Here is a 13,190-nt window from a genome sequence, read left to right on the forward strand (position 1 = left end):
ACCATTCCCAATCTGACCTTTCTGTCCTGGGCCTCCTCCATTGTCAGAGTGAGACTCAGCGCAAATTGGAGGAACAGCACGTCATATTTCGCTTGGGTAGGTTACACCCCAGCGGCATGAACATTGACGTCTCTAACTTCAAATAGCCCTTGCTTTCCCTCTCTCTCCATCCCCTCCCTCTTCCCAGTTCTCCCACCAGTCTTACTGTCTCCGACTACATTCTATCTCTGTCCCGCCCACTCCCCTGACATCAGTCTGAAAAAGGGTCTTGACCCAAAACGTCGCCCATTCCTTCTCTCCAGAGATGCTGCTTGTCCCGCTGAGTTACTCCAGCATTTTGTGTCTACCTTCGACTTTTAAGTGATAAAGTAAGCAAATTTTGGGGTGCAGAGAAGAGGGAGAAGTGGTGGAAACATTAGGAATTGTTTGTGATAAGATGGGGACCAAGGTTCTTTAAGATACACAACGGCTTTCAGTGCTGGTGGGGAGCGGCAGATGAATGTTTGTTAATCACAGCTGATCTGTCTGAAGGATTGTAAATAGAGGAAGGTGAATGAAGGCATTTTGAGAGAAAAACGCATGCAGAAACCACGAGATGCTGAATTCCGCAGGTCCTGGAAATCCGAAATAAAAGGGAATGCTTGGAAATACTCAGCAGGTCAGATAACACCTATAAGAGAGAAACAAAACAAGCTGACAACCTAGCCAGTTCTGATTCTTCGAAATTGTTGAATTTGATATCAAGTTGCAAGGCTGCAATTTGCCCAGACAGATGAACCATGCAGGGTATAAATTAACTAAATACAGGCATGACACATTATTTAGACTGTTAAAGGCATACATTTCAATACACTTTCTGAAGTCTAACTGGACTAATACAATACATTCACGTTTATGCCTCTATATTTTATGTTAATTTTTGTTTGTTCATATTTCAGGAAACTGACGAACAATACGACGGAATAACCTTTACTGACTTCCTTCAGGTCTGTTTCCCTCTAAAGGAAATGAAAGCAGTCCTTAATACTGACCACACATTACAAGAGAGGGATATGGGCCAAATGCGGGCAGGTGGGACTAGTGTAGATGGGGTATTTTAGTCAGCATGGGCAAGTTGAGCTGAAGTGACCATTTCTGCGCTGTATGACTCATGGACTTTGAGCAATAGGTACAGCCAGCTGTGGCCCAGATGATCACTATGATAACAAACTAGGAAGTCCCCATACAGACGTTTTTCTAGATTATCCATTTTGCTGGTCCAACAGAGTTCATGGCCTCCAGTACTGGAATGGTTTGCCTAAGCCACTGAGGGACCACAAAGTCGGCCTAAAAAGTTGGCTACAGGAACGGATCTGCGGGTTTGGCCGGGCGGAGTTCCAGAGCCCTGGCCGGAGGGTGTAAATCTGACCCACCGAACGGCTGCATAAGTCGGCAATGGGAATAGATCTGCCAGCGTTCTAGTGCTCCAGTTGCAAGGAGAAAATTCAACCTGGCGTGGAAGTCCTGATGTCAAAATTGTCCGTCTTACCCGGCCTAGGCGCCACATTTTTGAGGGGGTGCTTCCGGGGGGTGCAGGGGTATTTCGAGGTTTCAAGGTCAGTTTATTGTCACATGTGCCAGTTAAGGTACAGTGAAATTCGAGTTACCATACAGTCATACCAAGTTGAAAGCAACTAGACTCACAACCACGTAAAAGTTAACATAAACATCCACCACAGTGGATTCCACATTCCTCACTGTGATGAAGGCAATAAAGTTCAATCTTCTTCCTCTTGTTCTCCCGCGGTCGGGACAGTCGAACCATCCGCAGTCGGGGCGATCAAAGCCCCCATTGGGGTGATCAAAACTCCCACATCAGAGCGGTTGAAACTCTCTCCGCAGCATGGTGCTCCCGAATCGGCCTCTTCTTACCAGAGACCGCAGGCTTCCCGATATTAAAATGCTCAGACCCCGCGGTTGGAGCTTCGATCCCCGGCAAAGGGACCGTAACTTCCATGATGTTAAAGTCGCACAGACTCCCGCGGCTTGGAGCGGCGGGTCGATCTCCAGCAAAGGCCGATGTTAGGCCGCAGTGGGGACGGAGATACGATACAGGAAAAAACATTTGCATCTCTGTCGTGGTAGGAGATTGAAAATAATGCCCGTCCCACTTAGGAAACCTGAACGGAAACCACTGGAGACTTTGCGCCCCACCCAAGGTTTCCGTGCGGGTCCCGGAGGTTTTTGTCAGTCTCCCTACCTGCTTCCATTACCTGCAACCTCCGGCAACCACCTGCAACCTCTGAGAACCGCACGGAAACCTTGGGTGGGGCGCAAAGTCTCCAGAGGTTTCCGTTCAGGTTCCTAAGTGGGACAGGGGCATAAGTTTCCCCCCACCACCCACATAAAACAAACCAAGGAACATTAAAACATACTTTTAACACGTACTAAAAATAATAAAAAAGGACAGACTGTAGGCGAGGCAGCCATTACTGGTGGTGCTACCCGGCACTCTTGTGATTTTGCCCGGATTAAAGGAAGCGCAGAACCATCAGTTGCCGGAAAATCGGTGGTGTCACTGTACCAATCAAATACGGATCGGTTGATGTGATTAACAGCTACTACAACAAAGTTTCTCTTTTAATGGTTTATATACCCTTACATGCACCATTTGTTTGTTGTATATCACTGCAAATGTGTATCATTCATAGTAATGAATGACAGAAACCTGCTGCTAGTGGGAATATTTAAATTTAGCTTTGCAATTAGTAGAGTGCATGCTGTTTGTAGGACTTGTATAATTCATTGACAATACAGATAAAGGCAATTTGCCAAAACTAGTCCAAACTACATTTAAAATAAAATGGTTATTTTTGCTATTAAATAAATTATTTTTACTCACGAGGTTAGAAGGACGAGGAGGGGACCTCATTGAAACTTACAGAATAGAGAAAGGCTTTGATAGAGTGGATGTGGAGAAGATGTTTTCACTGGTGGGAGAGTCTGGGACTAGAGGTCATAGCCTCAGAATTCAAGGACGTTTATTTAGGAAAGGAATGAGGACAAATTTCTTTAGTCAGATGGTGGTGAATCTGTGGAACTCTTTGCCACAGAAGGCTGTGGAGGCTGTGTCAATGGATATATTTAAGGCAGAGATAGATATATTATTGATTGGTACAGGTGTCATGGGTTGCGGGGAAAAGGCAGGAGAATGGCGTTAGGCGGGAGAGATAGATCAGCCAGGATTGAATGGCAGAGTAGACTTGATGGGCTGAATGGCCTAATTCTGCTCCTATCACTTATGACATGATAAATGTTTCTAAATTTTCAAATACCACAGATGAATTATTGAATAGTATTTTCTTCACTTTGTAGATAATGAAAGACCTCAAGATAGAATCCAAAATGCATGTGCGTTTTCTACAAATGGACACCACAGCCATGTGCACACAGTAAAAGAACTGGAAGTGAACAAGCCTGCAGAAAGCAAACAAATAATCTGTTGATTGTGAATGGGGTGATGCAGTACAAGTCCAAAGTAACTGTACTCATCTGTATTTTTTAAACTTAGATTTTGTACTTTCATCCTTGGAGAAAGTTTTAGAATTTAGAAAAAATGCAGCTTCTTGGTGAATCGGTTCTGCTATTCCAGAGCTCTTTTTGAGCAAAGGTTCTTCCCTCTATAATCAGTAAATGGTGCACAAAGTAATTTTACACAAAGCATTGTTTATAAAACAGAAGCTACACAGTTATTTTAATTGATTTCCATGCATTTTCTGAGGTTCTGCGGATGGGAGCAATTTAAAGTCAAATAGTTCATTTGCTTGTACAGTTACTAAACGAGTAAGTGACGGCCCTCCCTACAAAAATGACCTATTTCCAAACATTATTGATAGCCTATGCTTCAGTTTAGTGTGCAATGGAATCACAGCATGCTAATCAACTAATCGCCTAACGCTTAGTCCCTGAGAAACACAACTTTCCTTTCAAATAAATCTTGATATACCTGAACATTCAGTTCAACATGGCTTGTTTAACCTAACCTTGGTAAGAACTGGCAAATTACTAACATGCTGATTCAACCTACTCACTCTTGTACCATTAAAAGGCTTTGTTGGGGCCTTCCTTTCCCATCAAGTTGTGGCAATGCCTTCCAAATACTGGATGGGAACGATGCTCTCCCCAGCCTCTCCTTATTGGTGCCTATAAATTCAGTTGCATGCACCATGTTCTTTCCTTTGCACCATTTTATTTACATTTCCCATTCTCCAGAGATTTTTATTCCTCTGCCTTCCAGTCTCAAGGGCATGCAAATGACTCCTGAAGACCGTTGCCTTTCACCAATGCTATTAATTCCCAGACTGGGAGGAATTAATCACCAGCGTTTCCATTCTATTCTGTGGGGAGATTCTAGCTATGGATCAGCACTTGCACCTTAATGCTTGGAGTAGCTGCACTACAGTGAACCAATACCACTTTTATGAAAACAATCTGATGATGGATACTTTATTTTTTATAGTAGTTTGTACTTGTATGTTTGATTGCATTCTTACTATTTTAAGTACCAGAATTAATAAAGAGATCCTATTGATTCTTCCACATAATTGAGACGATATTGAGCTGCATTTTCTGGCAGTTAACCACTATTTTTTATTTTTCGGAATGTGGGCTTCACTGGCAAAGCCAGTGTTTGTGTCCATGTCTAACGGATTGAAATATGTGGTAATGTGCTGCCTTGATAAGGTTGCCGTCCTTTTGTAGAAATTTCTCCCATAGTATCGTGTAAGGTGTTGCAGGATTTAGTTGGGCACCGTGATACATTTCCAAAGAAAGGGGCAGCACAGTGGCAGCGTTGTTGCCTTACACTCTAGAGATTAGATTCTGATTACGGGTGCTGTCTGTGCAGAGTTTGTACGTTCTTCCTGTGATTGTGGGAGTTTTCTCCAGGTACTCCGGTTTCCTCCCGCACTCCAAAAACGTACAGGATTGTAGGTTAATTGGCTTCCATAAAAATTGTACATTGTCCCTAGTGTGTAGGATAGACCTAGCGTTAGGGCTGATCACTGGTTGGCACAGGCCGAAGGGCCTATTTCCGCACTGTATCTCTCAAGTCTAAAGGAAAGTAAGACGATGCATCAGGTAAGCCACGTGCTGCTGCATTTGCAGTTGCTGAGCAACACTTTAGTTTAACTTTTTTGCGCAACTTGAGTTTTGTCTTTTATGAAAAAAATGGCTAACAAAAAGAAATTGATAAAGGTTCTAATCCCTAAAATAACATTATTACAGCATTGCAAAGTACAGCTATTTACATGGCTAAGCTTTTTTCGTCACAGTCCAAACGGACTAAAATTCTTATCTCCTTTTGTTTACTAGATTTTAAAGTTTGCAGATTTTAAACCAGCTATTTTTGTTCAGAGACAAACCAAAGACATACTCAGTGGTAGAGCTGATGCCTCACAGCGCCATGGGCCCAACTTCAATCCTGACTTTGGGTGCTGTCTGTGTGTGATGCAATCTCCCTGTGACCGCGAGGAGTTTCTCCGGGTGCTCCAGTTTTCTTCCGCATTCCAAAGACGTGCAGGTTTGTAGGTTAATTGGCAGCTGTAAATTGGCTCCAGTGTGGATGAGAAGGTGGGATGACAGAACTAGTGTGAACAGGTGGTTGATGCTCAGCATGGACTCTGGGGGCTGAAGGATCTATTTTAACGATGTATCTCTGTACTACCCTATATATAAAATTAAAGCATTGCGATGTTTTCCTCCACAAAATGGAAGCAAGAATCAACTGACAATTAGAAACCAATTTTATTGTTTTACAGCATTTCAGGCCAAAACTAGGAGACTTCCAATGGAACATGGTCTGAATTATACAATAGAGTATTCAAAAACAAATGTACCTGATATATAGCAACACAAAGTTTACACTTGAACATTTTCATCGTTTTAAAAAAATATACACGTGGATTCTCTAAATGAATAAGGTGCATGAAATTACATTTATATATGATGCACATGATGTCCTGAGATTTCCAAACTTATATTAGCAAAATTCTCTTGGTTTGTCCTGATTGTTAGACACATTCATTGCATTCTGCATTTATTTCCAAAACAATAGAAAACTCACTCAGGGATGGTCATAGACCTTCATCACAAGCTGGGATATCAACACCAAGTCTTCTGGGTACTGGGTCTGCAATTCCTCATTTGCAACAAAGTGCGTCCCACAAAATTCTGAGAAGTAACGACCAACTTCCTGATGGCCTATTTGCATTGGCGATGAATTATAAAGAAGATTTTCTGCAATATTAATCAGAACATAAACATTTCAAACATCAGGATTTATTATACATATAAATCAAGGCATTTATTTTTATATATATATATATATATATAACACACACTGAATATCCTAGCACACACTAAATATTCCTCAATTAGCAGCATTCGTAATTCTGCTGTATTGCCATTGATCATCAAAACAAGAAATTAAAAAAATTGTGACTGTCTAGTTTCCCCAATCAGTCTGTAAATCTAGATGTGACACAATTTTTTAATAGCAGCAAGGTATCAGACTTTGAAAATTGGTAAAATGACAGATTTGTTTGGATGGCAATGTATGCACCGAATTATGATTTCAGTTTTTCTAAGGTCAATTATAAAGTTAAAAAACTGCTGCCCGAGCAAGTCAGATAATAACTAAATAGTTACAAAAGGCCCATTGTGAAGGTTATCTATGTTACTTTTTGTTGCACAGCCAAAAAAAGGTAACGAATAGAGATTCCTGTCACACCTTTTGGACCTAATGAGCATGAACAGGGTTGTGACAAGAGCTCATTAGTGATTAATAATGGTATTGACAGAAGGCCTGGTGATTTGCCAGTGTTATGAAGTGAATTTAAAATGGATCTTCTTTCTTTCATGCCGCCGCAGACAGTGTGGTACTGGCAAAGGTTTAAAGTGCATTATTTGCTTATCAATCTATTGAACGTTTAAAAGCTCCTCTAAAGAGCATCAACATGACAAAAGGGGAAGATAAGTGATACATTCATAAACTGTGTATGTAACTCTGCATCTATTAAACACAGATTGGCAGTGAATAAAACTAAGCCCACAATTTATGATTTATTCAATATTTTGACAAACATGCACTTAAATAAATTTTACATCAAACTATTTAAAAAAATACTCGTTTCAAATAAGGTTTTTTGATCTTGCAGTACCTTTAGCTAATGTTGTTTGCCATAGTGTTATACAACATGAAAACAGGCCCTTCAGCCCAACTTACCCATGGTGACCAAGAATCCCCATCTACACTAGTCCCACCTGCTCATGTTTGGCCCACATCCCTCTAAACATTTCCTATCAAGTTCAAGTTCACATTTATTGTCACATGCAGCAATTGGTACAGTGAAATTTGAGTTACCATACAGCCATAAGAATAAAATTAATGTACCTGTCCAATTGCCTTTTAAATGCTATTGGAGTACCTGGCTCAACTACTATTGTTCAACTCAATTCTGCAATGTGAGTAACCTGGTCAATGAAAAACTCATCCACAAAGAATCACTTGTTCTTAAATTCAGGAGTTAAGCATTATGTTAGCTCCAGATAATTAATCAGTCAATTTATCTTTCTTCCTTCTTCTGCTCAAGATTCCTCCTTGCGTTAAAACCCCAAAGGGGAATTTGTCACAAGGAGAGTCCCTGTGCATTGGAAAATATGTTTACCACACTTCTGTCCAATTTATTGATAATATCCAGTTTGCTCTATCCAACAATATCAATGGTTATGACTTTTTCTCCAAAGTAAGCAGACAACAGGTTTGTAGATTAATTGGCCTCTGTAAATCAACCCTAATGTGTAGAGAATGTATGTGAAAGTGGGAGGGCATAGAACCAGTGTGAATGGGTGATTGGCGATCGGCATGGACTCGTCGGCCCTATTACCATGTTGTATCTTCCAATTCAAACAGACCAAACCATATTGTTTCCTTACCTTGCGCAGCATATCTACATGAACCATCCTGAACAAGGACATTGTAGAATGGCTGATCAGGCCCATGAGGTAGATTATGAACTCCCATAGTTCGCATCCAGTCCAACCCCATCATACACTTAGGATCCCATCCATATATTACACAGTTATAACCATACCTAAATAAAAAGACAATATAGAAATAATGAAATATTACTTTATAGACATTAGGAATCTCGATACTTCTGATTGTTGTGCTGCACGTCCTAAAATTTACAAGATGAAAGATGCAAATTGCAGAAATCTATGAGGTAGCATGTGCATATTTTAAAAGTTTATTGGAAGCAAGGGCAACAGATGACGAGGGAAGACACACGAGGATTACGATGAGCTATACATAGTCACAGAAAATAATCATAATCATTAAGGGAACTAACATACTAATTTCAGACACAAAATGCTAGAGTAACTCAGCGGGTCAGGCAGCATCACTGGAAAAAAGGAATAGGTGAAGTTTTGAGCTAAGACTCTGGTCTAAAGAAGTCTTGACAGGTATTCCAGATTTTGGTGTCTGTCTTAGGTTAGCATGGGGAAAATGGCTGTGCCTGGATATCAGAAGGCAATGATTCATGTTCTTGAGTAAGAATAATGGCAATATTTAAGAGAGAGTTAGATAGAGCTCTATGGGCTAGTGGAATCAAGGGATATGGGGAGAAGGCAGGCACGGGTTATTGATTGGGAACGATCACAATGAATGGCGGTGCTGACTCGAAGAGCCGAATGGCCTCCTCCTGCACCTATTTTCCATGTTTCTAACCAAAGTGCTCGCAAAAATCAATTACGTATTGATGGAAAAGTACTTGCAAGCATTGGTAAACCAAAGTGCAGGCCTTAGCTGAATGCATTAACCCAGAGTCCGAGTTCTGTCTCAGAACAAATAAAATGACCATTGATATGATTTCATCAGTCAGACAGTTGCAAGAGAAGTGCCATTATATGATGCCTTTACTGCCCTTGGAGAGGTATCTCATTATGTGAACTGGATCAATTTATTTAAGCTAATGCTAGTTCCTTGCCAAAGCCGCACAGTATGACCTATTCATTTCAAAATAACCTGACGTGTAAGATTAGCAAGGACAACTATAAAACGTAAAGCAGAATTAGATTTGCCCCATCAAGTCTACTCCAACATTTGATCATGCTGATCTATGTTTCCCTCTCAACCCCATTCTCCTGCCTTCTCCCTGTAATTGAGAACCTATCGATCTCCACTTAAAAAAAGGGGCAACTTTAATGAAGCTCGACTTTAATGAAAGGGGCAACTTCAGAAATCAAAGTGAACAGGAGAGTCACAGGCACAATGTCCTTTGGCGTGCACCTCCGTTTATTCAGCTCATCTAGGGGATGTCTATTCACACTCCCAAGATCATTCATCTAATTAAGAATAATGGCAATCAATATATCTGCACTGCGAGGAAAGACAAAAATAGTGCACTGGAATCTCAGAGAGCCACTCTATGCTAACAATGCCATACCAGAATCCTAAACCAAGGGAAACATTCAGCAGTTAATGGGAACATTCTCATGCCTGAAAAGAGATAGACCTATAACCAAGCGACAGAGTTCTGCTGTTTTATAGATTAAGAAGCAGCAAGTAGCTGTTAAGAAGAAATTTTAAAATGAAGATGGAAAGTTTAAATTTCAGTAAGGCACAACCGTGAAAACAAGATAGATAATGAAGTGTTGCCAAAGAATAGGATACAATAGTGATGTTTATGATATCACAGTGGATCAGACAGAATGAGATTAGGAAAGAATGCTGGAGTAAGCCACTGCAAACGATGACAGCATTATCTAATTTTATTGGCAGCTGTACAAGGTAGAAATGTTGGAAAATATAGGTTGGGATGAAACAAAATGCCATCTGAAAGCTTCTCAATGAAGCCGACACAAAGACCAGAGAGGGTAAAGGAGAATCATGGATTTTATGACAATAGACAACAATAGCTACTTAAGTCTTTGTGATGTTTAGCTAAAAGTATTCCAGTTTCATAGGTTTTGCAACAGGACCTTGGAGATGAAATTCATACATTTGTCTTGTGTAACTTTAGTTCTTTAGTAACTTGTCAGTTTCTTTGTTGAACTAAATTAAGGCGCATGTTGCAATCAAAAGCGCTTGAACAATTGGTTGTGTGGATATGTGGGAACAATATCTAAATTTGGTGCCAATTGAAAGTTCATGGAAACTAAACACCAACAACAGATCAGTACTATATCCTGATTCACTTTCCTTTACAGTCTTCATTCATCTTCCTCATTACTTATTTACCCAACAAAGATCAGTCAGCAAAGATGGACCTTTGATTCATTAGCACAAAGAAACCCAAGCACCTGGTGTGATCATCTTGATGTAAATAGATGCCAACTAGAATTCCAACCTGAAAACAATTTGCATTTCTATTTCTGTTGCCATCTTCTCCTCATCCCTAAAGCCATGAGACCTTTTTTTCTTCTTAAATAAATTTTTCGGCAGCTTTTACAATCTAAATATACTATATCCATTATAATCTGAAGAAGAGTTTTGGCCCGAAACGTTGCCTATTTCCTTCGCTCCATAGATGCTGCTGCACCCGCTGAGTTTCTCCAGCATTTTTGTGTACCTTCGATTTTCCAGCATCTGCAGTTCCTGCTTAACCAAATCCATTATAATTTTCTTGTCTGTAAGCTACACTGTCAAGATTTGTCAGAGAATCCAGTTTGGTTAAAAATACCCCTGATGTGGTGGGCCCATGTATAATATCCAGCTTTTACATGTAAGTCTCTTAATAAAGTCAAGGATCCCAGGTGATTTCATGATTTTTATTTCCCTCCAATTTATCCCATCATCTTTTAAATTTACTGACATATAATCCAGTCTTAAAAGTATTCAATTAATCCCAATCCTCTGTTCTTTAGCCATCACCCTATAATATGTTCGACATTGCCAAATGACATGGAAAGAATCATATTCTGCCATTTGATCTGCGATTAATAGGCACAGAAAATAGCCTGGAACAGACATAATATTGTAGTGAGAGAAATGGCCTTCTGAAATCTCAAGGATGCAAGAAATGCTGCACATTTAATTTCCAGAACAGATCAATTGTTGTAAACCATCGTCTTAAAAGGATATCCAGGACATATCTGATATGCAATTAAAACAGATCAAATCTACCTTTTGTGCTTCATAATGAGTCCCACTGAAAACTCTACTTTTTTGTGCTTCTCCTCAGTATGCTTTTTCACTTGAAGTTCAGCTGTTTGGTCCTTGCATGCAATTTGCTGCAAGGTCAGCTGAACCAAGTGTCCCACCACACCATGCTGCAAGGGATCCACCGCCTGTATGTGCTGAAGAATGTCCAATACCTATGTCAAATACAACAGACAAACGGAATGAACTTGAGGTACTCAAATCTAAATCACAGAGATCCAAATACAGTACATAATTAAATGTACAGGCAACTGAAACCATAGATACTGACAAATGACGAACTATAAATAATATTCAAGGTATGAGGCCCCACCTCAGCTCAAAACATGGACTCAACCGAAGCTCTGCAACCAGCTAACTAACTTGCCTTGGTAATTTACAGAATGGCTCCACTTCTTCCAAATGTTGTTATACAGGAAATCAGACCTACTCTCAAAAGAACTCTGTTAATCCTACCCATTTGTTCTTTCCCCATAGCCCTGCATATTTTCCATGTGGAGCACTAACTCTATTTGCAAATGAAAATTGAATAAATGTTACTTGCCACTTTAGTCCCTGTCTGAATAATGTCTAGGTCTTGCTGCATGCCAGCATTGGCATCTTGATTTGCTGAAATTGCACATTGTGCAATAACTGAACATCACCACTTAGATGCTCAAATACCTCGACAACAGGTGCAGGAGTAGGCCATTCGAGCCAGCACCACCATTCAATGTGATCATGGCTGATCATCCACAATCAGTACCCCGTTCCTGCCTTCTCCCCATACCCTTGATTCCGCTAGCCCCAAGAGCTCCATCTAACTCTCTTTTGAATGCATCCAGTGAATTGGCCTCCACTGCCTTCTGAGGCAGAGAATTCCACAAATTCACAACTCACAACAAATGGGTGAAAAAGTTTTTCCTCGTCTCAGTTCTAAATGGCCTATCCCTTATTCTTAAACTGTGGCCCCTGGTTCTGGACTCCACCAACATCGGGATCATGTTTCCTGCATCTAGCGTGCCCAATCCCTTAATAATTTTCTATGTTCCTATAAATCTCCTTTCATCCTAAATTCCAGTGAATACAAGCCCAGTCGCTCCATTCTTTCATCATATCACAGTCCTGCTCTCCCAGGAATTAACTTTGTGAACTTACGCTGCACTCCCTCTTCTGACCCATATGATGGAAAGAAACAGCTGAAGATGGTTGGGCCTCGGATCATCGTTTGGAATGATGGTAGGCGGCGCGACTCTGGTCAGCAGCGGCCTCTGCAGCCTGTCCGCGTTTTTATTATTTTTTGTCTGTGTTTTTATGTAGTTTTTGTTATTTTATGTTGGGGTGTGTGTGTGAAACTTTTGAATCTCTCCCTGCACTGGAGACCCGACCTTTTCTCGTCGGGTCTCAGCTGTCGTTGGGGCCGCAACGAGGAGCGGCCTCCAACAGGAAGAAGCCGGGGACTCAGGTGCCGACTCACCTCACCGTCGCGGAGCTGGCCGAGACCGGAGCGGGTGGAGGAGCGTTGCCGCTGCTGCTGCCACTGCTGCTGCTGCTGCTGCCGCCGCCGCTGCTGAGTCGGAGGCTGCTGCTGCGGGTCTGCGGACGGCGGCACCGGGAGCCCGCGGATCCCTGGAGGGAGACCGCTTTTCGGGGCTCCTGCAACGGCGACTTCTCCCGCCCGAGTTGCGGGGTCGAAGAGCTCCTGGAGCGGGGCTTAGCACCACTGCCCCGCGCGGCTTGGAATGCGGGACTTTGCGAGCGCACGCCGGGGGCTCCAACATCAAGACCCGGTGTGCGACCTCGCACCACCCGGCGTGGCTTTAATGGCCGCGGGACAATCGCCATCGCCAGCCGGGGGCTTTGACTTTGACTCTGACATCGGGGGGGAGAGAGTGCAGTGGAGAGATAAGTTTATTTGGCCTTCCATCACAGTTATGTGATGGATGTTTATGTAAAATGTAATTATGTTGTGTCTGGGGTCTATTTGTGTGTAATGTATGGCTGCAGA

At 41.6% G+C, this 13,190-nt stretch overlaps 2 protein-coding genes across 2 annotated transcripts in view; one reads left to right on the forward strand and one right to left on the reverse strand.

Moving 5' to 3' along the window:
• Positions 1-6,103, forward strand: part of tesca (tescalcin a) — a 28,513-nt gene extending 22,410 nt beyond the window's left edge. Inside the window, exons 7-8 of the mRNA XM_055655611.1 lie at positions 939-986; positions 3,355-6,103. Of these exons, the coding sequence (XP_055511586.1) occupies positions 939-986; positions 3,355-3,435 (129 nt within the window). The 3' untranslated portion in view covers positions 3,436-6,103. The remainder of the gene's footprint in view (positions 1-938; positions 987-3,354) is intronic.
• The window catches only part of fbxo21 (F-box protein 21), a 30,346-nt gene continuing 22,996 nt past the window's right edge, over positions 5,841-13,190 (reverse strand). Inside the window, exons 10-12 of the mRNA XM_055655610.1 lie at positions 11,168-11,358; positions 7,975-8,132; positions 5,841-6,276 (exon numbers count right to left, since the gene is read on the reverse strand). Of these exons, the coding sequence (XP_055511585.1) occupies positions 6,104-6,276; positions 7,975-8,132; positions 11,168-11,358 (522 nt within the window). The 3' untranslated portion in view covers positions 5,841-6,103. The remainder of the gene's footprint in view (positions 6,277-7,974; positions 8,133-11,167; positions 11,359-13,190) is intronic.

The sequence above is a fragment of the Leucoraja erinacea genome, chromosome 25 (assembly GCF_028641065.1).
Source record: "Leucoraja erinacea ecotype New England chromosome 25, Leri_hhj_1, whole genome shotgun sequence".
NCBI lineage: Eukaryota > Metazoa > Chordata > Chondrichthyes > Rajiformes > Rajidae > Leucoraja > Leucoraja erinaceus.